Source organism: Nothobranchius furzeri, chromosome 14 (assembly GCF_043380555.1).
Source record: "Nothobranchius furzeri strain GRZ-AD chromosome 14, NfurGRZ-RIMD1, whole genome shotgun sequence".
NCBI lineage: Eukaryota > Metazoa > Chordata > Actinopteri > Cyprinodontiformes > Nothobranchiidae > Nothobranchius > Nothobranchius furzeri.
The window spans coordinates 45,095,814-45,121,274 of record NC_091754.1 but is presented as its reverse complement, the minus strand read 5'-3'; the positions used below and the strand labels follow the sequence as shown (position 1 = coordinate 45,121,274).

At 43.6% G+C, this 25,461-nt stretch overlaps 1 protein-coding gene across 4 annotated transcripts; it reads left to right on the top strand.

The window, feature by feature from the left end:
- The first annotated feature begins 2,486 nt into the window (after nucleotides 1–2,486).
- On the top strand, nucleotides 2,487–24,805 carry adpgk (ADP-dependent glucokinase). Of its 4 annotated transcripts, none has more exons than XM_054743091.2 (8): nucleotides 2,487–2,794; nucleotides 6,532–6,765; nucleotides 6,838–7,063; nucleotides 7,146–7,208; nucleotides 7,348–7,468; nucleotides 7,542–7,738; nucleotides 21,959–22,057; nucleotides 22,141–24,805. In XM_054743091.2, exons 2-8 carry the CDS (start codon nucleotides 6,548–6,550, stop codon nucleotides 22,702–22,704), a joined length of 1,488 nt encoding a protein of 495 aa, XP_054599066.1. In that variant the 5' UTR covers nucleotides 2,487–2,794; nucleotides 6,532–6,547; the 3' UTR covers nucleotides 22,705–24,805. The 4 variants fall into 4 exon arrangements, with proteins under 4 accessions (XP_054599066.1, XP_015830285.1, XP_015830283.1 ...); XM_015974799.3 differs by having other exon boundaries at nucleotides 2,487–2,897; nucleotides 22,144–24,805; XM_015974797.3 differs by having other exon boundaries at nucleotides 2,487–2,897.
- The last annotated feature ends 656 nt before the right edge of the window (nucleotides 24,806–25,461 follow it).

Below are 25,461 nucleotides of genomic sequence, written 5' to 3'. Positions count from 1 at the left end.
TAACGTCAACCCTTCAACTTATGAGTTTACATCAACCCTTCAAGAACACCAGCAAGAAGCGTAAAAGAAAAGAAATTGGTTTATTTAAAAGTCCCATAAAGAAGCAGTAGATTAAAAATGATTAACATAATTAAAATATATAACATGTTAATCATGGCTGTAAAAAATTAATTGCAAGTAATGGAATTATTTGACACCTCTAATTAAAATAGAGGTTGGAGAAGAAACAATGACACAAGAAAAGCCAACAATATAAAACATACTCTGTTCCCTGTGTCCAGTTCCAGCAAGTTCTCAGCCTCTGCTAGAAAGGAAAAAGATTGTGGTTCATAAAAAGCATATTAACAGTGCAAGTTGTAAAAAAGATCAGTTGCTTAGTATTCTGGTTTAATGAAAATAGAGAAATGACTGAAAAACTTGCTTTGAAAAAAAAAGTGCTCGTCTGGAACGGTCTTAATTTTCTAATCTTGGCAAAGTAAGAATTTCATTGTGCAGAAAGCGTGTTTTTCTAGCTGTACATATGACAAAAAGTTGAATCTTGATTCTTCCCACATCCCATTTCGACAACCTAGGGGGTTGTGTACAATAATACTTGTTTGAACAATACCTGATGCTGCACAGGCTAATTCAGTATGGCAGGACTTCTTAGGAGGGACCACTTCCAGGCCCTGAAATAAGTGAAGGAATTATGCTTTAGTCTGCAAGCAACAGTTAAACTACAAGAATTAATCAAATTGTCTCTCACCTGTTTTACTCTTTCCTCTCTCCGTCTTTTTCGTGCCTGCACCCTGTCTTCCTCAGACCTTGGTGATACAATGACAACATTCATTCACTATGAAAACATTCATGTTATTCATGCTTTCGTTCTTTTTTAAACTCTGTGTTTAAAAAAGAACGAAAGCATGGATTTACAAAGACACAGCAAGAACACACCTAAGATTCATGTTATTCTGTTGACACTTGACTGAGCAAAACGTTTATATAATTACACGTATCAGATTAGCACTCTAACCATAATAATAAAGCCCATCAGGTGTAGAACTCAGATACAAACATAAAAAGCTTAAAAAACTAACATTTCCCCCTGTAAAATATATTTTCCACCAAAAAGTAATCATGACCACACAACATATCTCCCCAAAGCTATAAAAGTGTTCCTACAGGTTTCTTCAACTTAAAATTAAGTCTGTTTAAGATCTTTCTAAAGCCATATAGAAAATTAATACCTATTTCACAGCACTATCAGCAAAAAAGTAAATAAATAAAATAAAATTCTTGAACTAGTTTTCATTTATTTATCTATACAACTTTACCAATATATTTTGACAAAACACTGGGTGGGCACTTGGTAGAAGATCGGTGATATTTTTAAACAAATGGTTAAAAATATAACCGGATCTCTGGTTTTATATTAGAACCTTAACAATAATTTTTGTTGCCTATATTTTAGTTTAATTTTAAGACGTTTTTTTTATTATTGTTAATTTTATTACCCTAATTTCTTGCAGTATTTCTATTGTATAAAAGCAACAGTGCAAACAGTAAAGACACAAAATTGAAATAAATGTCTAAAAATAGCCTTTATTAATACTAGTGCTTCTCTTCATGTCATCACTTGTTTGGAATATTTTGATGAACTTCAGAAGAAAAATGCAGTACAGAAAACTTACATCCAACACAAATTTTAAGACCCAGATGCCAAAATTGAAGGGTTTCTCTAGTCTTTTAAAGGTATTACTTTCAAATTCATAAATTCAATGCTTTTAAGACTCCGCGGGAACCCTGTAAACATTTCTCCTCAAAAGTAAGTCACCCCGCATGTGTAAAATAGGCTATATGTATCATCTAAAACTCATAATGGGGAAAAAACCTTTAATTTCCAAGTTCATAAAACGTTCGCCCAACATTGGTCCTCGATACTGTTAAAACAGAGAAAGAAAAATCCTGGCTTACCTTGATTTTGGCAGCTACTTCCCTCTGTCCCGGCTACAGCATTGCACACACACAGCGGTTTCCTGGTTCCATTGAGAGAGGGGCAGGACGCAGGAGTCAAATAGTTGTCTCCACCCACCTCTAAACGTTTGACCCCGCCCACATTTAGCCCCGCCCCAATCTCCGGGATGCAGTCAGGGGTAGTTGTCTCTGTCTGATCGCGGCTTCTGTCTGCTGCGCGGGCTGCTGGCTTGTGGAGCTCTCGGGAGACCTCTGTGTTCCACCCGGTTTTACCCAGTGGTCAGCCCGGCCTATCTCTGACTCTGAAGCTCTGGTGTTGTGCACAGTTAACTCTGGTTTTAGCTAGGTTGCTACCTCCGTTAGTAGCTCCCACCTCCGCGTTAGCTTTGGGTTAGCTTGTAGCTAGTTCGACCGGGTGTGGTCAGTGGATCCCAGCCTTACAGCCCCACCTCTCTTCCCTTTTGTGGAATAGGTTTGACGGAACCTGTGACACGGTCAAAATGGTGGTGGTGGCCACCTCCCATTTTTCTTCAAAAGCTGTAATTGGAGCCTATGGAAACCCATTGTCCAATATTTATATGTCGATGCTTCAACTTCAGCTCTGCTGTGGCTTCCCCAGCAACGCAAGTCATACACCCAAAATGGTGCTATGGGGGTGTGGTTGACATGCAAGTCACGTGTCTGACAAAGACCGATATCCAATCGTAGGAGGACCCTTCTAGCCAATCAGAGGTGAGAACGGCGGGACCTTCCTTGGACATTCTACGATTCTAAACTACGCGGACCGGAACGGCTGGTGAATGTTGGCGCTCTTTGAGTTGCTCCTTTTCCCAATTAATCAGTGAGTTTAACAGCTTCCACCGGTTTAACTGGAACACATACTCTTTGCGCTGGAACAGGAAGCGGACTGCCCTTCCTGGGGGGACTAATCTGCTGCCTGACCGGTACGTTCCGCTAACAACCCCCAAGAAAGAGTCGCTAGCTGAGGAAGACTAGTAGAAGTGATCGGCTCAATGGGATGTTAGGATTAAGCCGTGCGGGGCCGGCGACAGCTTCTGACTTGTCTGCTACCGTCGGTAAGCTGCAGCTAGCCCGTTACTACGTTACAAAAAGTTCCGTGTCCACGTTAGCAGTAACTTCACCCCATTTTCATCATCACAGGCGTGGGTGTAACACACTGCTTTTAAAAATGAAGATTATGCCTCAGAACTAGAGCTAGCATATTGCTGTCAGTAAACATGAAGCCAAGGCTTCTCATATTTTCTTAGCCAACAAAAGAACCTTTCAGAAATCCAGAACTTGTTTTTTCCAGATCCATTTCATTATCCTGAACTTAATCGTAAAGTCACATCAGTGTTCTTTTTAATCCACGTCCTCCTGATGTAGACACAGATGGACCATTATTGTTATTGTAAGTACCATCCACCTTATGTTTGAGTAGCCTCATGAATAAACGCTGATGCAAGCGACATCCGGTGAGAAACCGGAAGTAGTACATGCCCTTATTTGGTTAATGGTCTGTATTTGATACCATATCAAATGCAGACCATTATCAAATACAGACCATTAACCGTTAACCATTCATAGTGTATATGCGGCGTACCAGCGTCTGATTGGTAGTCATGCTAATTACGAACTTTTACAAGCTGATAAAGTACTTAACTGGTAGAAACTCATATCATTACTTTAGCACCTTCTAGAGTCCTGAAACCCCCCAAGGCACTTTACAACACAATCAGTCCTTCACACACCCATTCACACCCTGATGGTGATGAGCTACATTGTAGCCACAGCTGCCCTGATCCACACTGATGGAGGCGAGTCTGCCGGTCTGAATCTCCTCTCCCCCTAGCATAGCTGCTACTTACCAAATGGCCAGGTTGATCCAAATCCAATTTATTTACATAGCACTAATAGAAAACAACAACATGTACCAAAGTGCTATACAATAAAATCATACAGAAATAATACAGTTTGCAGCAGCCCTGTATGAGTCGTAGTAAAAATCAAACACCTCAATGGAAGGCCAAATAAAAAAGGTGGTCTTCTGGCGAGATATACACACAGTAAGGGAGTCTGCCTGTTTTACGTTTATAGTAGGTAGCTTGTTCCACTACTTGGGACCAGACACCGAAAAGGCTCTGTCTCCTTTGCTCTTATGTTTTGTGAGGGAAACCACAATCAGCTGACTGAAGAGACCGCACAGGTACATGCAAAGTCAACAGCTCTGACAGGTATTGTGGGGCAGTACCATTTATGCATTTAAAAACAAGTAACAACATTTTAAAATCAACCTGACCAAAAGCCAACGAAGGCCCAAAAGAACCGGTCAAATATGGTTGTACTTTTGGGTATCAAGACGTGCTGCAGCATTCTGAACCTTTTGCAGGAGTGAAGTCAAAGACTGGTTGATGCCCACGTACAGGGTGTTACAGTAGTCCAGCCTAGTCATCACAAATAAGAAAAAAAAAGTCGCGATAACAGCATTTTAATCTTTGCTAGTTGTCTGAGGGGTAAAAAGCTAGCCATCACCACGAGCTTATGTGTTGTTCAAGACAAAACTGACTACCCATTTTCACACAAAGATTTGTGACCATGGGCTTAAGAAACTGTGTTAATGGCCCTAAGTCCAAACGGTCAGTACCACTTGACTTCGGCCAAATTGTAGAACCTTAGTTTTGGATTCATTGAAATACAAGAAGTTTTGAGACATCAAAGATTTAACTGCAGCTATACAAGTCAATAACTTTTCTACACTCTGATTTTGGTCACGGCCAAGGGGCACATGGATTTGCATATAGGCCCTTAAGGAAGAAAAATATATTAAACAATATATTCCAATATATGGAGTTTTGACAATATGTTTAAAAGATATACACTCACCTAAAGGATTATTAGGAACACCACAGTAATTTGGTGTTTGACTCCCTTTCGCCTTCAGAACTGCCTTAATTCTACATGGCATTGATTCAACAAGGTGCTGAAAGCATTCTTTAGAAATGTTGGCCCATATGGATAGGATAGCATCTTGTAGTTGATGGAGATTTGTGGGATGCACATCCATGGCATGAAGCTTCCGTTCCACCACATCCCAAAGATGCTCTATTGGGTTGAGATCTGGTGACTGTGGGGGCCGTTGTAGTACAGTGAACTCATTGTCATGTTCAAGAAACCAGTTTGAAATAATTGGAGCTTTATGACATGGTGCATTATCCTGCTGGAAGTAGCCATCAGAGGATGGGTACATGGTGGTCATGAAGGGAAGGACGTGGTCAGAAACAATGCTCAGGTAGCCCGTGGCATTTAAACCATGCCCAATTGGCGCTAAGGGGCCTAAAGTGTGCCAAGAAAACATCCCTCACCATTACACCCCCCCCCCCCACCACCAGCCTGCACAGTGGTAACAAGGCATGATGGATCCATGTTCTCATTCTGTTTACGCCTAATTCTGACTCTACCATTTGAATGTCTCAACAGAAATTGAGCAGGACCACACCCCTAAATGCATTGAGGCAACTGCCATGCGATCGGTTGATTAGATAACTGCTTTAAGGAGAAGTTTAATATTGGTATCGGCCCAAACATTTCATATTGGTGCATCACTAGCCCCACGACCTACAAAAAAGTCTCTTGAAACCATTTTCCAAACCCTACAAGAAGTCGCCCATTTTGGTCTGACAACACCATTGTGTCTATTTTTACACACGTTGTATTTTAACTAACTTTTCCTAGGGATTTCGACCTACTGACTTAATCCATTCAGGATAGAATTTAAGAGTTTTCATCAGTCAGATGGTGTGGGGACATGGCTAAACCTCAGATATTGACCTGTCTTCAGGTCACATTCTCATCTCCAAGGTGCCTGTTAGACCTCTTTCACCTAATCAGCATGAATCGCCGCCAAACTTTTGCATCCTTACTGCTGGATCAGCATTTAACATCAAATGGTAATGCTAGCTTTCTCTAATTCTGAGACATTATTCTTCATTTTTAACAGCAGTGTGGTTCAACCTCTGCCCCTTTAAAATAAGAAGGAAGTGGCTACAGCATCTGTTTCAGTACTTGGACTTTAAAAGCTTGTAGTGGGAGATGAGCAGAGCACTATCATAGAGACTCACTCATTGTACCACCTAGTTGTGACATGTGGAAGCTTATAGGACATGTTGAAAAAGGGTTTGAGATGCTGATGATGAGTGGTGGTGATGCGGTCGCTACCCTAGGCTGGAGCGGCAGTGCCTGCAGCTTTAATTATGATTACAGCCTATGTGTGTTTCACAGTAGTTAATGTCAGATTTCAATTACTTATCTGTGTATCCATGCATGTGTGATGTCATAATCTTAATGATATCTCGGGAGGTGAGCATAAATAAAGATGGCTGTTGGCCACAGCTGAGCATCCTGAGAAGAACCCGCATCAGATCATATGACCTTACAGTAATGTGGGATTGTGCTCCATTGTTTTTAGACAGAAGAAGATAAACGTTTAAATCTGGAGGCTGGAGGGTGAAATGAACAGAACTGGTCTGTTTGGCTTGTAACAGCTGACGTGAGCTGAACAGACTAATTGGCTTATTGCAGGAGTGTGTGAAGCATCATGTGGAGAACGGCTTCTGCAGCAGTCCTGCTAGCATTAGCTGTGGGCTACTTCTACCATGGCAGACCGGACCTGCCAGAGCAGATCCTGCAGTACGTGGGTCTGCCACACCTTCAGACATCCTCTCAGAGCCAGAAGAGCTTGGAGCATGTGGTCTCTGCTGCCTGGGAGGCTCTGATAACTTTACCTGCTCATCAGTGGAGCAAAGTGGCTGTAGGGTGAGTGATGACACAGCCAAAGGGTTGGAACGGGTTTATGTTTACAAGCTGTCTGTATTTTTTCTGATTAAGGGTGAATGCCTGTGTGGACGTGGTGGTATCTGGAGTGGGACTGCTCCAGGCTCTGGCTGTGGATCCAGGTACCGGTCTAGATCATGAAGTTCTGCACTCTAAAGAGGACTTGAAGGAAACCTTCATCCATTTCATGGAGCGTGGAGCTGCTGCTGAGCGTTTCTTCAGCGACAGCGAGGTCTTCCAGAGAATAGCTCGAGCAGCAGCGGAGTACCCTGGGGCAAAGGTATGGCCATGTCATCCTGCAGCCACTGTTATTTACTCCTTCTGTGGTTTTGGCCCTGATTCCTCTGACCTGTCTGTTTTAGCTCTATGTAGGTGGAAACGCTGCCCTCATTGGTCAGAAGTTTGCCTCATACCCTGACCTGATGGTACATATTCAAATACTTTTCATTAAGTCTCTAAATTCAGTAGAATCTAATTTTGTGTTGCATGTAAATGTCAGGAACACTGTGGCACAGAGCTGCAGAGTCTGTAATGTAGAGCTGAATGCATCTGTGTGCTCCAAAGGTTCTGTTGTGTGGTCCAGTCGGTCCAAAGCTTCATGAGCTGCTGGATGAGCAGATCGTTGTTCCTCCAGGATCTCTCCAGGAGACAGATGAGTTTCACCTCATTCTGGAGTATAAAGCAGGTTTGGAGAGGTGGACCAGGCACGTCTTTGCCCATCATCCACACACAGTTGTGTAACTCATGTCTGTGTGCAGGCGAGCGCTGGGGCTCCACTCAGGCGCCTCAGGCTAACCGCTTCATCTTCTCCCATGATGTGTCCAATGGGGGAATGAGCTCCCTGGAGATGTTTGTCGCCAGTCTGGAGGAGTTCCAGCCTGAGCTGGTGGTGTTGTCTGGGCTCCACATGATGGAGGGTCAAGGCCGAGAGCTGTGGAAGGAGAGGCTGAAGCAGGTCAGTGATTAAAGATGTGGTCAGCGAGACTTCCGGGTTGTAGCCTGTAGGGCGAGTAGGACGCACGTGAGGGCTCCCTACTTTTTCTCATCATTTCTTTGCAAAACACAACCTTTTAGCACAAATCTCGCGGTCCAGCTGAGTTACTTCTCATAACAAGCAGTGTGAGAAACGCAAAGACCGCTTCTGGAGGACAGACTCCGGCTACATGAGCAGCTACCAGTGATGCTGGAAAATGAGCATGTTTCCCCGCCGGCAGCTCGTCCATGTCCGCCGCTACAGAGCCTTTTCATGCTGCGGTGGTGGATGCTAACCAACGTTCGGCGGAAAACAAAGAATCACATTTAAACGAGATGTTTCCTCCTTGATTCAAGAAGCTATTAAACCACGGCAGGCTTCAGTAGGTATGCTACAGTTTAATCTGTGGCCGCCAATAACTTTGACAAAGTCCGACATTAACACAATTCAAAAAGAAAACTTTTTGCTGTTGAAGCGCTTTGATGATTTGGAGAACCGCTCACAAAGATCCAGCCTCCGCATACTTAACATCCCAGAAGGAAGCGAGGAGCCTCCGCATACTTAACATCCCAGAAGCAAGCGAGGACGGTAACGACCCTGTCAAATTTGCATCTGAGGTTCTGATGCAGGTGATGGGTCCAGAGGCTTTTTCCACACCACCAGAACTAAAGAAAGCTCACCGAACCCTGACCCGAAGACCTGGCTAGCGGACCACCCCACACACCTTTCTTGTCAGTTTCACCAGGTTCCAGCAGAAGGAGGCTGTGCTGGGCCAGGAACCACCAGCTGGATTATTAAGGAGCCACCATCAGGATGTTAGCCCCACATTGGCCAAGAAAAGAGCTGCTTTCAACGATGAGAAACACGCTCTGTATCTGAGGAATGTCAGGTTCCGTCTGCTGCATCCGGCTCAGCTCCAGGTGATGCACGAACAATGTGTTTCCATTCAGTTCTCCTGAAGACGTCCGGAAGTTCATCCAGGAGCGCTCTGTAAGGAATAGGACCTTCTGGTGCATTGTGCTGTGGGACTTTGCCGTTAATAATCTGCTGACCTATTAGTGACTCCATGTAAGCAGATCGTGGCGTTGCAATGAGTTAACTCTGGAAACTAAGGTATGATGAACATTTGTTATGCTGCTCACAGCCTGGCTGGCCAGGCTGTTCAGTCATGCTGGCTCTTCCCAAGCTTGGTTTATGCTTGACACATTTACTTTCCGCTTGGTGATGCGGCTCGCGGATGGAACGCGCTTCACAACTCGCAGCATTTATGGTTCATGCGGCTTGTCTCTGCGGTGAGCCAATATTCTCCCAAACTGTAGGGGGCAGCATGGAGCTCTACGGCATGCATCCAACACTAGACCATAGTAGAAGTAGAAATTTCTGTTGTTTACAACAGTTGTTTATGAAGGTTAAGCTCTTTTAGAATTGGTGGAGTGTTCTTGTTTCCACCAGGATCACCAATTTCCGTTTGTTCCACTTCCTTGCCTTCACTTATCGGTCCCTCATGTTTTTCCAGCATTTTTAACAGCGTCCTCGTCTTTTCCGACAGTGCAAGCTATTTCTCTCCAAGAACAATGTATTTACGAACTCTGCCATAACTAGTTCTTGCCATTCCGCCATGCTTTTCCGTGCTCGACCGTCCGCGTGGTTAGAAAAGTTCCTAGGTGTGCGGTGTGGACAGTTTGGGCCGTGTGGAGGCCAGGTGGAGGGGAGTGGTTGGTAAAATGACACAATTTTGCCGTGCGGAGCCGTGCGGACCTCGCAGACGCGTCTAGCATAAACCAACCTTTATCCTCCCTTATCATGTGCTTATGTATGCAAAAAATTAATTCTATTTTCCTAAACTAGTGATTATACATGACAAATTATGGTAAAAATGGCCTGTATTTGATTGTGTTCTCAAGGCGCTTCACAACACAATCAGTCATTCACCCATTCACACGTTGGTGGGGATGAGCTACAATGTAGCCACAGCTGCCCTGGAGCGCACTGACACAGGCGCCACCGGTCCCTCTGACCATCACCAGCAGGCAAGGTGGGTTAAATGCCTTGCCCAAGGACACAACAGCAGTGGCAGACTGAGCTGTCAGCGGGGGCTGCCAGGAGGCAGCTGGAGAACTGACTAGATCAGGAAGTGATCCTTGTATTTATTAAATGTTGATGACAAATTTAGGCAAATCAGAATTTGCCATCTTTAAAGGGCGTTCCCAAACACCTCAGAGAACCACTCCCTCACTCAGATACTCAGAGGGAACCTCTTAGTGTGAAGTGAAAATATTATAACAGTTATGTGGAGCAAAATGTTATACATTAAAAATATTATGATGTTGTGTTCATACTGATAGATTAAATTACTAGAATCAACAAGTACTGATCTGGTGTAGTTTAAGATCTGAAATGAATGATTACAGGACAAATATTAATTTTAACTCATCATTGATTAATGCACACAATACTTATACAGTATGCATTAAACATCTTGTTCATTCAACAGAATACGATTATATGAAGTCATTTATGTCAGGGAAGATAGACTTTATTCAAAGTAAAAGATCAGGAGTCCTATATCTTGCAGCCTTGAGGCTCATGACACACGCACGATGTTAAGTAGTTCATCTCTTTAATAAATGCGACATCATAACATATTTACCTAATCTAGGGCAATATGTCACAACAGCCTCAAGAGGGAGCAAGTGTTATGGCAACATCCCAAATGCATACATCTCAAAGTCACGTCCACCTCTTGGTAGATCAGACCACAATGTAATCTTACTACTACCAAAATACAGGTCACAACTGAAGACAGGGAAAGTGGTAACAAAAAATATCCAAGTTTGGAATGAGGATTCGAGTGAAGCATTAAAGGGCTGTTTTGAAATGACTGATTGGGACGTATTTTTTAATGACAGTGGAAACAATCTGAATACGTTGACAGATGTAATGACCTCAGATATTCTCTTTTGCGAAGAGAAGTTACAGACAGAAATGGCTCTTGTTGCCCGGGCATCACCCAAACTGTGTCCTATAGAAACACACAACACATTTTAAAATCACTAATTATTTAATTAGGTCCATCTGGCCAAAGTTTAGTTGTGAAGCACATCTTAAACACAATCTCAGTTAAAGACACACTCTGATAAAAATCAAGTTTTTCCTGTTCCTAATATGTTCTTGTGGCATTTTCTTATGCTAGTTATTATTATGAATTATTTGTTCATGATTGCGTACAGTTAATAAATTCCAATGGAATTTATTAGATAATATTATTCAAAGTGACATAAATAATACAAAACACAATGACTCTCGCTCACTCACTCACTCACTCACTCACTCACTCACTCACTCACTCACACACACACACATGTTTTACTGACCATTTTCACTGTCATATATATTCCTATTTCAATTAATTAATTCTATATTGTACTCACCAATGGCCAGAAAAAGTCTGTGACCAAAACACTGCATCCTTGGCCACTTTGTCAACTGCAGCGCTTTGACAACATTAGTCCCGTTGTCTGTCGTCACAGCAACTAGTCCCGTTGGGTTGAGATTCCAGCTTTTGAGGGTCTCCTGCAGGGCTTCGGCAATATGCTCTCCTGTATGATCTTGCGGAAAGTAGCTGGTTGGAAGACATGCACTCTTCAGCTCCCAGTTCTCTATGAAGTGCACAGTTACACTCAAGTAAGGTTCGCAGGTCCTGCTGGACCACATGTCGGTGGTGAGCGCGTAGTGAGACACTTTTGCAAGCCGGGCAGCAAGACTGGCTCTGACATCCATGTACATTTTGGGTAGCGCCTCTCTTGCGAAATAATTGCGACTGGGCAATTGGTATCTCGAGTCCATGGTTTTTAGCAGCTGTACAAAACCGGTCTGCTCCACCATTGATATGGGAGCCATGTCTTTGGCGATATGGAAAGCCACCGCTTTGGTAATTTCACGCCACTTGTTACTAGTTCTTTTGTATGGCTCACTATGGCTCAATGAAGCCCGCAACAGGGTTTGTTTCGGGACAACATGTTGGGAAGACTTTGTGGTCTGAGTCGCAGCACGTAATTTGATGCTCTCCTCATACTCCACTTTATGGAGCTGTTTTAAATGGTGGAAGAGGTTTGTTGTGCTCGAACCCTTCGTTGCAACAGGTTTTCAACATTCTTTACAACAGGTTTTCAACATTCTTTACAGAAAACATTTTGCTGCTGGTCATCTGACAATTTAAAACCGAACCATTTCCAGATTATCGAGCCAATGTTCTTTTTTTTTTTACTGACCAACTCCTCTTCTGCTTCGCCCTCCAACTCCATGTTGTCGCTAGCAGCTCAGCAGCAAGCACTCGAGTGGTGGTGGCGAAGGGGGAGGGCTTGTGGGCACAGAGCAGGGGAGGCGGAACAGACAGGTTGTGTTAAGGGACACTGGGAGAGGAGAAAAACATGCGAGTTGCGGCCCATTTATTGTAATTTAAACGGAAATTTTTACTACATCGATATTAGAGATACTGTCCCGTGTTATATCTTGTTTAGAATTATATCGATATATATATTAAAATATCGAGATATCGCCCAGCCCTGGGTTATGGTATGGGCAGGCATCTGTTGTGGACGAAGAACACAGGTGCATTTTATTGATGGCATTTTGAATGCACAGAGATACCGTGATGAGATCCTGAGGCCCATTGTTGTGCCCATGAACATCTCCTCATGTTTCAGCAAGATAATGCATGGCCCCATGTTTCAAGGATCTGTACACAATTCTTGGAAGCTGAAAATGTCCCAGTTCTTGCATGGTCAGCATACTAACCGGACATGTCACCCGTTGAGCATGTTTGGGATGTACTTGACCGGCGTATACGACAGCGTGTACCAGTTCCCACTAATATCCAACAACTTCGCACAGCCATTGAAGAGGAGTGGACCAACATTCCACAGGCCACAATTGACAATCATATAAACTGTATGCGAAGAAGATGCGTTGCACTGCATAAGGCAAATGGTGGTCACACCAGATACTGACTGGTTCTGAATCCCCAGACCCCCCCCAAAAAAGCAAAAAACTACACATTCCAGGGTGGCCTTTTATTGTGGGCACCTGTGCACTACTCAGATCAGCACCTGTGAGGTGGGATAGATTATCTCAGCAAAGCAGAAGTGCTCACTATTAGCCTGGCAAGCCAGACTAAATAATACATTTATTTAGTCTAGCCATGCTCCATTGACGGCTCTCGGTTGTGGGGCGGGTTCTACCGTTGTCTTTCAAATGATCTCCACATTCCACTGGACAATGAATGTGACATACTCTTGTTTCACTCTGTTGCATCATCCCACCCACCAGGCATATAGAGTGCCCTGATTGGCCCACAAAGCGGATAAAGCTCTGTGATTTGTTCACTAAGCAGATAGAGCACTATGATTGGCCCACCATTATGGACCAATCACAGCTCTTTATGTGTTTGAAACCCCTCTAGAGAGCTGTGATTGGCTAGCCAGAGTCCTGGTAGGAGCTGCTGAGGTTCCAATGGAGCATGCCTAGACCAAACTTTGCAAAGCAAGAATTTGGTCTAGTTCACTAGGCTAGCTCACTATCACACATTTAGACTGATTTCTGAACAATGTTTGAGAGAAATGTAATATTGTGTATCTGGAATGAATTTTAGATCTTTAAGTCCATCTCATGAAAAATTGGAGCAGATACAAAGGTGTTGCGTTTATATTTTTGTTGAGTGTATTTCATTTCATCCTTGTTAAACCAAACTTTACTGATCATAACATCAAAATGTTTCATTGTAATATTAAAATTCATTTCACCTTCATTGAATTTGGCACAGATTATTCAAACATCAATATTATTATTCATATAACATTTGTTCATTAACCATATTATTATTTAATGATTATTTAACTTATGTGTTGTAAAACTTCTTTCATGAGAGTGAGCAATCCTGCGGTCTTATCAAAAGAAGGCTTTGTTTGGGAACATAGGCTGACATCTTGTTCCCCCTGAAATATCAACAAGGTTTGCAGAATCTTCTGGTCTTTAGAAGGCAGGTTAGAAACTCCACTCAGATAGTGGAATTAGGTCTGTAGGTGACCGGACATTGTGTCGGTCAATATGTAGGTGAAAACTGACCATTTCCGCACGTTACAGCGATTTAACAATCATTTTGAAATGTCTATATAATTTTTAAACAAGATACAAGATTACTTTTTATCTTAATATCTATATAACTGGTCAAACTGCTATGCTAGTGATTAGCCGCTATGCTAGTGACATGTTGCTCCGTCTCTTAAGCCGTTATTACGTGTATTCTTACAAGTTTTTTGAATCTGAAAGCCTCTGGATAAATGTGCTGCTCTAAAGTTTGCATCTGTCGTCCTGGTTTTTAATTATTTTTGGACGTTCAATGCCAACAGAGATCTGTTTCCATTTCGTCTAGTCTTAACCCTTAATCTAGCTGCTATTGGAAGGATGATCTCAGCATCAGCCAATCATGAAAAGCTTAAATGTACGCCCACCAATGGTGGGCACCCCTGTGGGTATATAAGTGGAGCGACTCCACTGTTCGCCTCCATTATCTCTTCAAGCCAAGCTTAAGAGCTTTCTTTAAAGAGCAATTATCCAAGAAAAACAGTCTACTCACCAGCCATGTCCAGCGACGTCAGGACCTGCCCGGCCTGCCAGACGGGCTCCATCTCCAGCGGCGACCTGCACGCCAAATGTGAGGTCTATCTCGGGTCTCATCATGCTGGCCTGGCCTTGACCCCCCAGGCCTCATGCCCGTTTTGTGCCGCTTTGCCCGTGACTGAAAAGATCCGCCGGGTCGAGTACTTCACCCCCGCCACTGCCGAGGAATTTCCGGTGGTTAACACGTACTCGCTGGACAAGGCTTTACAGTTCTTCAACGTCGGCCAGGAGCCGGCTGGCTCCTACCGACTGGACGATGTCATTGACAGTGAGGAGTACGGCGAGGCTGGCTGCCATAGCCCTTCTTCCCTCCTGGACAACACGGAGGTCGACGAGCCTCCCTCAGCGGGCTCCTCTGTTCCAGTGCCTTCTCGCTCCTCCCTGCCAGCAGTTAGAGCACTGCTCCAGGAGCTACCTGCCATCATCTCCGCGGCTGCAGTCCGCAAGGGCCTAGATGTGCCAGAACTGGCTCCGCTTGAAGCGGATGATTTGGCGGGAATTTTCGTGGCAACACAAACGCGCTGTCCAGACCCCATCTGGCCGCGCTTCCCCGCTGTCATGAGCTGCTGGTCCGCCGCCTTCTCCAAACCTGCTAAGCTCAAGGCGCCAATTTCCACATATGCGCCCATTACCAAAGTCAAGGGCTTCTCCGACCAGGGCTGGCCATCCATTCCTCCACTGGAGCCGGACTTGGCCTCGCTGTTTGGCACCAAGAACCACCTCACTGGCCCGCGAGCAGTTCCCGCTTCTAAGCATGACCAGCTGCTGACGCGGCTCACCGATTGCGCACACTAGTGCGCCTTCCAGACCGGCGCTGCCCTTCTTGCCTTTGGCGTTTCCAAAATGGTGGAAGAGCTTGATGCTCCTGACGAGTCGAAAACCATCATTACTAAAACTGTTGATGCCATTCTCAATCTGTGCGCTGCTGTACTCACCGGTTCTGTTCACATTGCTGCCTGGCAGACCCTTATCCAGCGGGCCTTGTGGCTCAAGGCCCTGCCCTCCATTCCTGAACACCTGCACAGAGAGCTGCCATCACCTCTGATATCCCGCACTGATATCACAGATCTGGATCAAGTTCGGGGAACCCTCTGTGGATCTGTTCGCGGCTCACGAAAACACTCAGTGTCGCCTGTGGTTTTCCCTGAGTCCCCGGGACCACCCCCTGCTCAGAGCGGACACCTTCTCACACCAGCCCTGGCCTCAGACGCTCCTGTATGCGTTTCCGCCAGTCCCACTGATTCCCCGTCTCCTGGACCGAGTTTGGTCGGAACAGCTCTCGGTAATTCTCGTAGCTCCCAGACGCTAGTGTCCGGCTCCCCGTGGAGACTCCCATGGAGGGTGGACACCCTTCTCCTGGTGGCTGGGATAATCAAACATCCTCCAGAAGTAGGCCAACGGCTGTGGGTCTGGCCGCTGAGCGGTCACGCTTAGAGGCTTCTGGGCTGCCGCATGATGTGGTCGCCACGATTCAGAGTGTGCGGGCGCCTTCTACCGTCGCATCTTATGCTGCTAAGTCGCCTGGCGGTAAGGCGTTTCCTGTGTCCTGTTTTCAGTGTTGCACTACGTGTAGCTGTTTGGTGTTTGGGGCTCGCTAAAACTGATTTAATTTCTCTGTACTAGGATATCTCTGAGTTATTGTAGCACATAAGCACGCTAAAACACACATTTTCTGTTGTTCCACCTAGCTTTTAGGGAACCATTTGAGTTCGCACGCAGTTTATTTGGTGTTGAACAGTTTGCTCGTCCAGTTAGCTTAGCCTCAGCACGGCTATGGCTACTTCTGTCTCTGCTTCTCCGTCTCCTATCTCTTGCTCTCTGTGTCAGATGTTTAGTTACTCCTCTGCCTCCTTTAGCGATAATGGTACGTGTAATAAATGTAGCATTTTTGTAGCTTTGGAGGCGAGGGTGTCGGAATTGGAGTCCCGGTTCCGCTCAGTTGAAAAACCCGTAAACAGCCGTAGCTACTTAGCTAGCCTGTAGCATTTGCTATCAGTAGCTTTAGCAGTAGAGAGTGAGGTAGTGCCAACTCAGCGACTTTTTCGCTGTTCCTAACGCCTAGTGATGAACCTAGCTACATTTCTGAGGACCCTTAGCTACTTTCTGTAGAACTTTCTTCTAGATATTTCCAGCAAATTAGCAACAAAATAGCCATTTTCGCTCCGAATCGTTCTTTGAACGTTGTTTCAGCTGTCATCAAGGATATAACTATTACAGATACATAAAGACGTCACTCGTCCTATAGTTCACTCAATAAAATGGCGGATTCTCGTGTGGAAGACCCGGGTTCGATTCTGGATGGGAACATCATTTATTTAGAGTTAATTTTTTACATTAATGGTATAGTTTTTTTTACAGCAAGATGCCCAAATTTTTATTTGAGACTCGCCGAACGGCATTGAATTCACAGATAAAAAAGATGTGGGTTCAACTTTCATTTTGGAACAATTTTTCAAGCAAGGGAAGGGCATGGTCTGAGCATGCAGGACTGACCCATCATAAACCTTTGTGTGCTGAAGACAAAGGTACAGAACCAAATTATTTAATTAATTAGCTGCGCGTTCTCCTGTCCTCCGGGCCACACACACACACACACACACACACACACACACACACACACACACACACACACACACACACACACACACACACACACACACACACACACACACACACACACACACACACACACACACACACACACACACACACAGTACTGTCTCAGCTGTTATTTTCGTTAAGGAGTGTGCACGTACAGCATACGCGCCTCTTGCACGAGCCTACTATTGAAGCTGCCGTTACGCTTTTGGCCTGAGGGGGCAATCGCGAGCATAAAAATTCAAAACTCCATAACGTCCCTTTAAATAAATTCGTCCAAATATTGACAAATCTCGTTGTAACCAGGAGTTGAGTTTAAATTTACAAACTTCAAGTTTGGAGTCTATGTTTAATAACTGGTTGTGGGTATAGTCTTTAGAGAGATAAATACTTCATTTTGGATTTTATAGGGATATTGTGACTTTCCACTAATGTGGTTTCATGTATAGAGAACAACTCGCACTTGTTTAGGTTTAACCTCAGACCTGATGCATTAGAGAATTTCCCAACTTCCTCAATTGTTATAGCTATTTGATCTTTGTCTTTTAAAAAAACTGTAATGTCATCAGCAAGTTGACTAATATTAAATTTGTTCCAAAGACATTTGGTTTTTTGATGGAATTACAATTTTTCAAGAAAATGGCTAACATTTCAGTTGCAGTAATGAATAATAGGGGTGAAATAGGACACCTTTGAGGGATTCCAACCTTAACATCAAAGTTGGGTGTAGAGCCTTTAGGTAGCATCACACAACTAATATCATTGTATAAACCTGAGATTAAATTTCTAAAAATTTGCCCAAAATTCAAATGTTGGAGTGCTGAAAGAATGAAACAATGTTCGACCAAATCAAATGCTTTGTAAAAATTTAGAAAAAGAATAAACCCATTATCTTGAATCAGGTGGCCATATTCAATTATGTCCATCACTAATCTTATATTATTATGAATTAATCTTCCCTTCATAAAGCCAGACTGAGTTTGTGATATTACATCTGAAATTCCTACCTGCAACTGAGCCGTGAAAATGTAAGTTAGATGCTTGTAGTCAGAATTTCTAAGAGTTATGGGTCGGCAATTGTCAATATGTCTAGGGTCTTTCCCTGGTTTTGGAATTAACACTAACTCCATGTCTCATGGTTGGTGGGAGTAAACAAGAGTCAAAAATTTCTTGGAATACTTGTAGCAATAGATTCTTAATTTCAATCCAAAAATATTTATAAAAATCGCCTGTGAAACCATCCGATCCAGGAGCTTTATTTGGAGACAGGCGCTTGACCTCAGCATCAAGTTCATTCATAGTAATTTGGTTTTCACAACTTTGCTTCAATGTGTCATTAATTTTCGGAATGTGTGAGGATATATTCTCTAGGAAAGTTTCACAATTATCCCCGGAAATTTTTGGTGTATACACATTTTTATAGAATGTATATATGTTGTTAGAGATTTGGGTTTCATCTGTAATTTCTATATTAGCAACAATAAGGGAATTAATGCTATTTTTACCTTGGCGTCTTTTTTCCAAATTACAGAAGTAAGAAGAATTTTTTTCCCTTCCTCTATCCATTTAGCTCTAGATCTCACAAAAGCACCATGAGCTTTTTGGGCAAACATGTCATCCAATTGGGTTTGTAAATTGGACATTTTATGTCTTTCATCGTCATTTATACCAAGTTTATTGCATAGATGATTTAGTGAAGTAGCAATTTCCCATTCACGTTTTTCTCGTTCCTTTTTAACCTTTTTACTAAATGTGATGGAGAATTGATGAATTTTATATTTTAAAAATTCCCATTTTTAACAGCAGTAGTTAACTCATTATAATCTGAAATTTACTTTATTAGAGTTTTAATTTTATTGTTATATTTCATCATTTTTGATAAGACTCGAATTCCCAAAAACTATGCTTACCGTGGAAAATAGAATCTGGTTTTATTTCCAAAGTAATGATGCAGTGGTCAGTCAGTGGTGCAGCAGAAATCTCAGAATGGATAAAGTTGTTCATAAGGGGACTTGTAACTAACCAATGATCAATTCTAGACTTTGAGCTATATCTAGAACCAAACCAGGACAACTGTATTTTGTCAGGGTTTAAATGTCTCCATACGTCCACAAAATTATGTTCATTGCAAAACTGTTCAAAAGTAGTATTTGGGTGATTAGATTGATATTTGAGGGGAATTTTTCTAGAAAATCATCATGCACCAGGTTTAGGTCACCCCCCAATATAATGTTATCGGATGAATACTTATTTTGAAGCTCTTCGATTTTCAGACCGATTTCTTCGAGAAGCTTGGAGTTCTCTCTTTTGTTGTTATACCCATAAATATTTATTAAAACAAATCGCCTACCATCCAAGTTCACAATTAGAATAATCCAATGTCCAAATTTGTCAACTTCATTAGAAATAATATCCCCTTTAAAGTTTTTAAGTAGAATAGCGACGCCAGCAGATCTTGTAGTACCATGGCTTAAATAAATACCATCTCCCCATTGCTTAGACACCTGATCATCAACTGCAGAATGTGTTTCTTGTAAGAATATGATATTGAACTCCATCCCCTTGCAGAACAAAAAATGTTTTTCCTTTTAATCAAGTTTCTCAAGCCTCTCACTTTGATAGAAATGAAAGAAAATTTGCTTTTCAAACTACACATATGAAAATTAAGTCAGAATAGAAGAATAAACTAAAAAAGAGAACAGAAACAATTATTAACTTACTTGACTTTTCTTCTAAACCTCCAAACTAGCAGCATTAAACATTCAGTAAACTCACCTCACCCTGACTCCCAAAACTTGGCTCATTATATATTTAGGGCAACACCTTTTGCCCATTGATGTAGGCATTTGGACCTCTGAACATAGTCTTCATATCAGCCTTTCTAGCTTTTTTCACCTTTGGCCAAACCGCCATTCGTGCCTCTCGGTCTTCTTTCGTCAGGTCTTCCGCGAAACGGATGTTCATGTCCTTGCAGACGCAGTGAAGTTTGGTGGTTCTCCAGAGATCTTCTCTTTCCAATGTGGCAGAATGCGCCCATTATGCCAGCGACCACATGCCATGTATTTTCTCCTTGTTCTTCTTTAAGTCCACTGAGTCTCAAGTTCCACCTCCGTTTATACCACTCGAGCTCTGTGGTTTTAGTTGATATTCGGTCATCTTCTCCAGCATTGCTGTGTTTTGTTCTTTTAGCATTTCCACCTCAGCAGATAACTTTTTTTCATCTCCTTGCAGACCTTGATTTCCTCGGAGTTAAACTCCACCGCTTTTGCTATGTTGACCATGGTTAGGGAGTTCTGTTTCAGCTCCATCTTGAACTCCTCCATTAGGGTTTTTAGTGACTCTATGACCGTCAGTGTAGCGTTTGAGCTCTCACTGCCGTCGCTATCGTCTTTGGCTTTTTATTTCTTCGCTGGATTAACTTGCTTGGCCAGTGATGTAAGAGCATTTTTGATGCCTCGGGCATCTGTCTCCATATCAGAACCGCAGTAGTCATGAGACTGAAGAGCAACTTTCGGTTTAACACCACCTTTAGGAGTCGCCATCTTTCTACAAAACCATGCAAAGCCAACGTCCACAAAACAGTCCCTCTGCAGTTCAGAAGATCCAGAGCTCTATGCCCCTCCTCCACAAGCGATGACGGGTGAGTTGAGGTTCTTTGGAAGCAAATTTTCAGGGGTTTAGCTGCTAGCTCGTTACCGTGCGTGTGCGCCCTCCGCAATCTTGGCCCAACCCCGACTCTGAGTCATTACAGTATAATCGCTGATGTGAGCCAATACTGTTAGACTCCAGCCATGTTTGCCCTGATAACTAATAACTCCACGGTGCATAACCCATGTGATCTTCAGTAGATGCAATTACATCGTCATACATTTAGCTTAACATGATAGATTTTGTTTCTCTGGACAAGAAGTAAATGAAATGGCCACCTGTAGATGAAATTTAAATAATTTTACATTAATTATAAATATATAATTAAAAAGTGCCTGTGGGTCATTTGATACATCTCTTGCTCTCAAGTGTGTGTGTGTGTGTGTGTGTGTGTGTGTGTGTGTGTGTGTGTGTGTGTGTGTGTGTGTGTGTGTGTGTGTGTGTGTGTGTGTGTGCGCGTGCGCGTGTGCGTGTGCGTGTGTGTGTGTGTGTTAACAGACAGCTGTACCAGAGGCATTAAGGTTAAAGTTTGACAATCAATACATTTTTATGTATTCTACTGATTTATGTATAATTTCTCAAGACAGCTTGAAGTGAGTTAACTTGTAAATATTTTAAAGGAGGAAAAATATCGAGATATATATCGTATATTGGAATTCAGCAAAAAGATATTGAGATATAAGTTTTGGTCCATATCGCCCAGCCCTAGTGCCTCTGTACTATCCTTCAGACCAGCTTGTTCTAGCCGTCGGCATAGCCAGGTTTTTATACATTATAGACACTCCATGAGAGCAGCATTGAGTCATAGGCTGTCTTGTAATCAATCCAGGCCATATACAGGTTGGTGTGTTTGGAGTGTCTATAGTATATATGAACCTCTGTAAATAGTTGTTTTTTGTTTTATTACTCTAAGTTTGTACGGCTAATGTCAAGATGTAAAATTATAAATCCATTGATATTAGAAGCTACTGTTGCTTTTCTCAAACATTCATCCTGAAGTCGATGTGTTTTTCAGGTGGCAAAGAAAAAACTATCACATTTTATATAATCCATGTCCGTCAGTAACACATATATACTAAATTTAACCCATCTCCATGAAGTATCCCACAAGAGTTCCCTTTAAAATGAGACCTAACAGTAATCAAAGACCTTGTGGCTACAGAAACATACTCACTAAAGTGTGGGCCTAGGGCCTTAATGTACATTTAGTACTGAGCAACATGGATTTAGACTATTGGAATAAGTTCTCTGTCATGCAGCTGTCTTTCATGTCCGCAGGCTGTGGCTTCAATAGCTGAAATTCCCAAAGACATTCCCGTCCACCTGGAGCTGGCGAGCATGACTGACAAGGATTTCATGATCAGCATCGTGCAGGAGGTATATGTGAACTACAGTAGTGATGATGAACCACATCAGAGGACTGCTGTGAGGCTAAAGTGTTTCTTCCTGCTTCCTGTTAGCAGGTCATGCCAATGGTCAGCTCCATGGGACTAAATGAACAGGAGCTGCTCTTCCTTTCTCAGGCTGCGGGAGGGCCTCATTCGGCTCTGCCTGCATGGAAAGGCATCCCAGACGTGGGACGGGTTAGTGACATCCTCCTCTGGATCCTGGAGCATCATGGCCGCGGCGCCATCTCATCAGAGTCTGATCTGACCCGTATCCACTTCCACACCCTGGCCTACCACATCCTAGCTACGGTGGGGGGGCACTGGGGCAACCAGGCAGCTGCTGTGATGGCGGGAGCCCGTGTGGCCAGCAGTCAGGCCTGTGGACTCCGGGTTGTCGACGTTGAAAAAGTGGAGCTGAAGGCCCCACTGGAGTTTTACAGCTCCCACTCAGAGCCCAGGGACCACCTGTCCCTGAACCCAGCGGAGCCCGTTATGGTGTGGCACCGCGGGAATGTGACCTTCCACATGTCCCCAGTCCTTGTCTGCAAACACCCGCTTCGGACAGTTGGACTTGGGGATGCCATCTCAGCAGAGGGACTCTACTATTCCCAGTTTAAAGGTGAGCAGCACCTCTGAGACTTGAGTCTGGGAACACTGGTTGGAAGACCTGAGCAGCCAGTCAACCTTCAGCTGAAGACACAGCCCCAGCTCCCTCTGTCTCAAAGATCTGCTGAGTTAAGTGACCGGCATTAGTTCCACCCTGCCTAATGACCAACACCTCTGTGCTGCCGTGCAGCAGGACTCTATGCAAAGTGCAGCAGCTCAAAGCCATCAGTAGGACCTCTGCATGTATTCTCCATGCTGCTGTGCCTTGAGACAGAGAAACACGTTAAATCACTCCTAGCAGAGCCACATGGACGACGGACCCTCTCGCACGATGATTTCACGTGAATCAGGTTGTTTTTGGTGCAGGAATTTGTTTACATCAGATAACCTTAACTGTCCTAAAGAACTGTAGTTTTCTGTTTGTTTGTTTGTTTGACCTCAACTCTTCCTTCTCCATCAGCACGTATGGGAAATCCATAGCAGCTTCATTAAGCTGTAGATCAGTGCTAAAAGGTTCTTCTTGCAGCTTGTGTTCAGATACCTGCTAATGCTACGTGTTCTGGAGTTGGTCTGGTACAGATGTTATTTCTGCTCATTTGTGGTCAGAACCTGTAACGTGTCCTGGTCGACTGGAAACTCCTAGAGAAGATCAGTGTTCCTAGTCACAAAACACCTTTCTGGGTGTGCAGATCATGTGTCTGTTCCTCCAACGGCCTTTAAGGCAGCAATAATCCTATTAATGCAAACTCACGGTTTCAACAGAATGGAAGCGACACACACACACACACACACACACACACACACACACACTCCTTTTCTTTATTTTTGCAAGGACAATCTCTTCTGCCTTACCTGTCCTGTGTGTGAGGTTCCATTTGTCTGTGGATGGTCATTAAACATGATGGAGAGAAGTGTTGCAGGTTTGTTTTGCGTCGCTACCATTCAGAGCTGCACGGACACCAACTCATTTGTATTTGTCGTCTTTAACATCTGGCATCCTCCCCCACCATCTGAGCCAACAGTTGACAGCTCCACCCCTCTCTTCACCCGAGTGTCCAAGACATGCAGCCGCAAAGTCGATCATCGAGCTGCGGCCTAAGGTCTGCTGGTGCTAAGAGCACATATGGACACCTTTATGTCTGAACATGGTGTTCATTATGGACAATCCATGACCGGCACATGGTGGGGGAGGATGCCAGTCAGACCAGGCAGGCCCAAACGTATCGCGAGGGTCTGCTGGGAACGTCTAGCAGAGTCTCCTGTCAGAAGGAGCTTCAATTCCCACCTTCGACAGAACTTCCAAAATGTTCCGGGGGAGGTGGGGGACACTGAGTCTGAATGGACCCTGTTCCGTGCCTCCATTGTTTATGTTTATGTTTTTTTTTTGGCAGATGCTTTTATCTAAAGCGACTTACAATTTATAACCTATAGGGCATGTTGTGATCTGTGGGGTTAACCAGAATACCCGGAGGAAACCCACGCATGCATGGGGAGAACACGCAACTCCACACAGAAAGGCCGCAGCCGAGTTTCGAACCTGCAACCTTTGTGCTGCGAGGCAACAGTGCTGACCACTGCGCCACCATGCAGCCCAACCATTGTTGAGACAGCCGACTGGAGCTGTGGTCGCAGGATTGTCGGTGCCTGTCGTGGTGGCAACCCCCGAACCCGCTGGTGGACACCGGCGGTTAGGGATGCTGTCAAGCTGAAGAAAGAGTCCTATCAGGTCTTTTTGGCCTGTGGGACTCCAGAGGTAGCTGACGGGTACCGGCAGTCCAAGCGGAACACGGCTCGGGTGGTCGGCGAGGCAAAACCCCGGGCATGGGAGGAGTTTGGTGAGACCATGGAACAAGACTTCCGTATGGCTTCGAGGAAATTCTGTCACCAATTATTTGCACATCTGTGACTCTCGTCCAGAGCTTAGAGTCTAAACTTATAGGAAACAGGACCAATCAGTAAAAATCAGTTAAACAATGAAAATATAATAATTTAATAACCCTGGCTTAAAAGGTTAAGTTTATTTGTTTTGTTCTCATTTACCCGTTACTTGTGTTGAGACTTTATAAAAAAAGTTATTGAAAGCTTTACATGAGCTAAATTATGTGGAGAATAAAGTTTCAAAATACCTGTGTGTGTGTGTGTGTGTGTGTGTGTGTGTGTTTGCATAACTAAAGGTTTCTGTGTGTATGTCTAGATCGTGTGTGCATAACTAAAACTTTGTGTGTGTAACTAAAGATTTGTGTGTGTAGGTAGATCTAAGCACGTGTAACTCTTGATTTGTAACTTGTGTTTACATTTTCATGTGTAACTTCAGCTCCTACACACACACACACACACATTTGGTACACACGAACAAAACTACATTACCCACAGATCAGTTTACAAGTACAACAGTCCTTTTGAGACTTCTCACCTGACTGATTTGTGCGTACATGGTGCATTTGAATGCTGGTTGGAAGCTGGGAAATCGAATTTCCTGTGGAATTAGTCTAAACTTGTTTTGAAGGGACAGATATGTTTTTCTGTGGAAACATATAGTATCTCAGGATCCTGTAGTTATAAAAGATAGACCTACATTTAACTATTAATAATCAAAAAATTGTTTATTTGGACATATGTGTTTATGAGCCATGAAAACATAGTCAAAGGGTTATAAGAAAAGCCCACTAGGTGGCAGAGTGGTCCTCTGGATAAAGCAGGCTTCAAACCATGAGCAGGCACAAGAAGATGGTGCAGCGTCCTCCTGATCTAGACGGGGACTTCCGCTAAGGGTACGTAGACCGACAG

What these genes read in the sequence shown, in the direction of transcription:
- adpgk (XM_054743091.2), top strand. Translation starts at nt 6,548, where the DNA reads ATGTGGAGAACGGCTTCTGCAGCAGTCCTGCTAGCATTAGCTGTGGGC. An exon ending in CGGAGTACCCTGGGGCAAAG is followed by an intron (nt 7,064 to 7,145) that starts GTATGGCCATGT and finishes TGTCTGTTTTAG; the next exon opens with CTCTATGTAGGTGGAAACGC. An exon ending in GGAAGGAGAGGCTGAAGCAG is followed by an intron (nt 7,739 to 21,958) that starts GTCAGTGATTAA and finishes TCATGTCCGCAG; the next exon opens with GCTGTGGCTTCAATAGCTGA.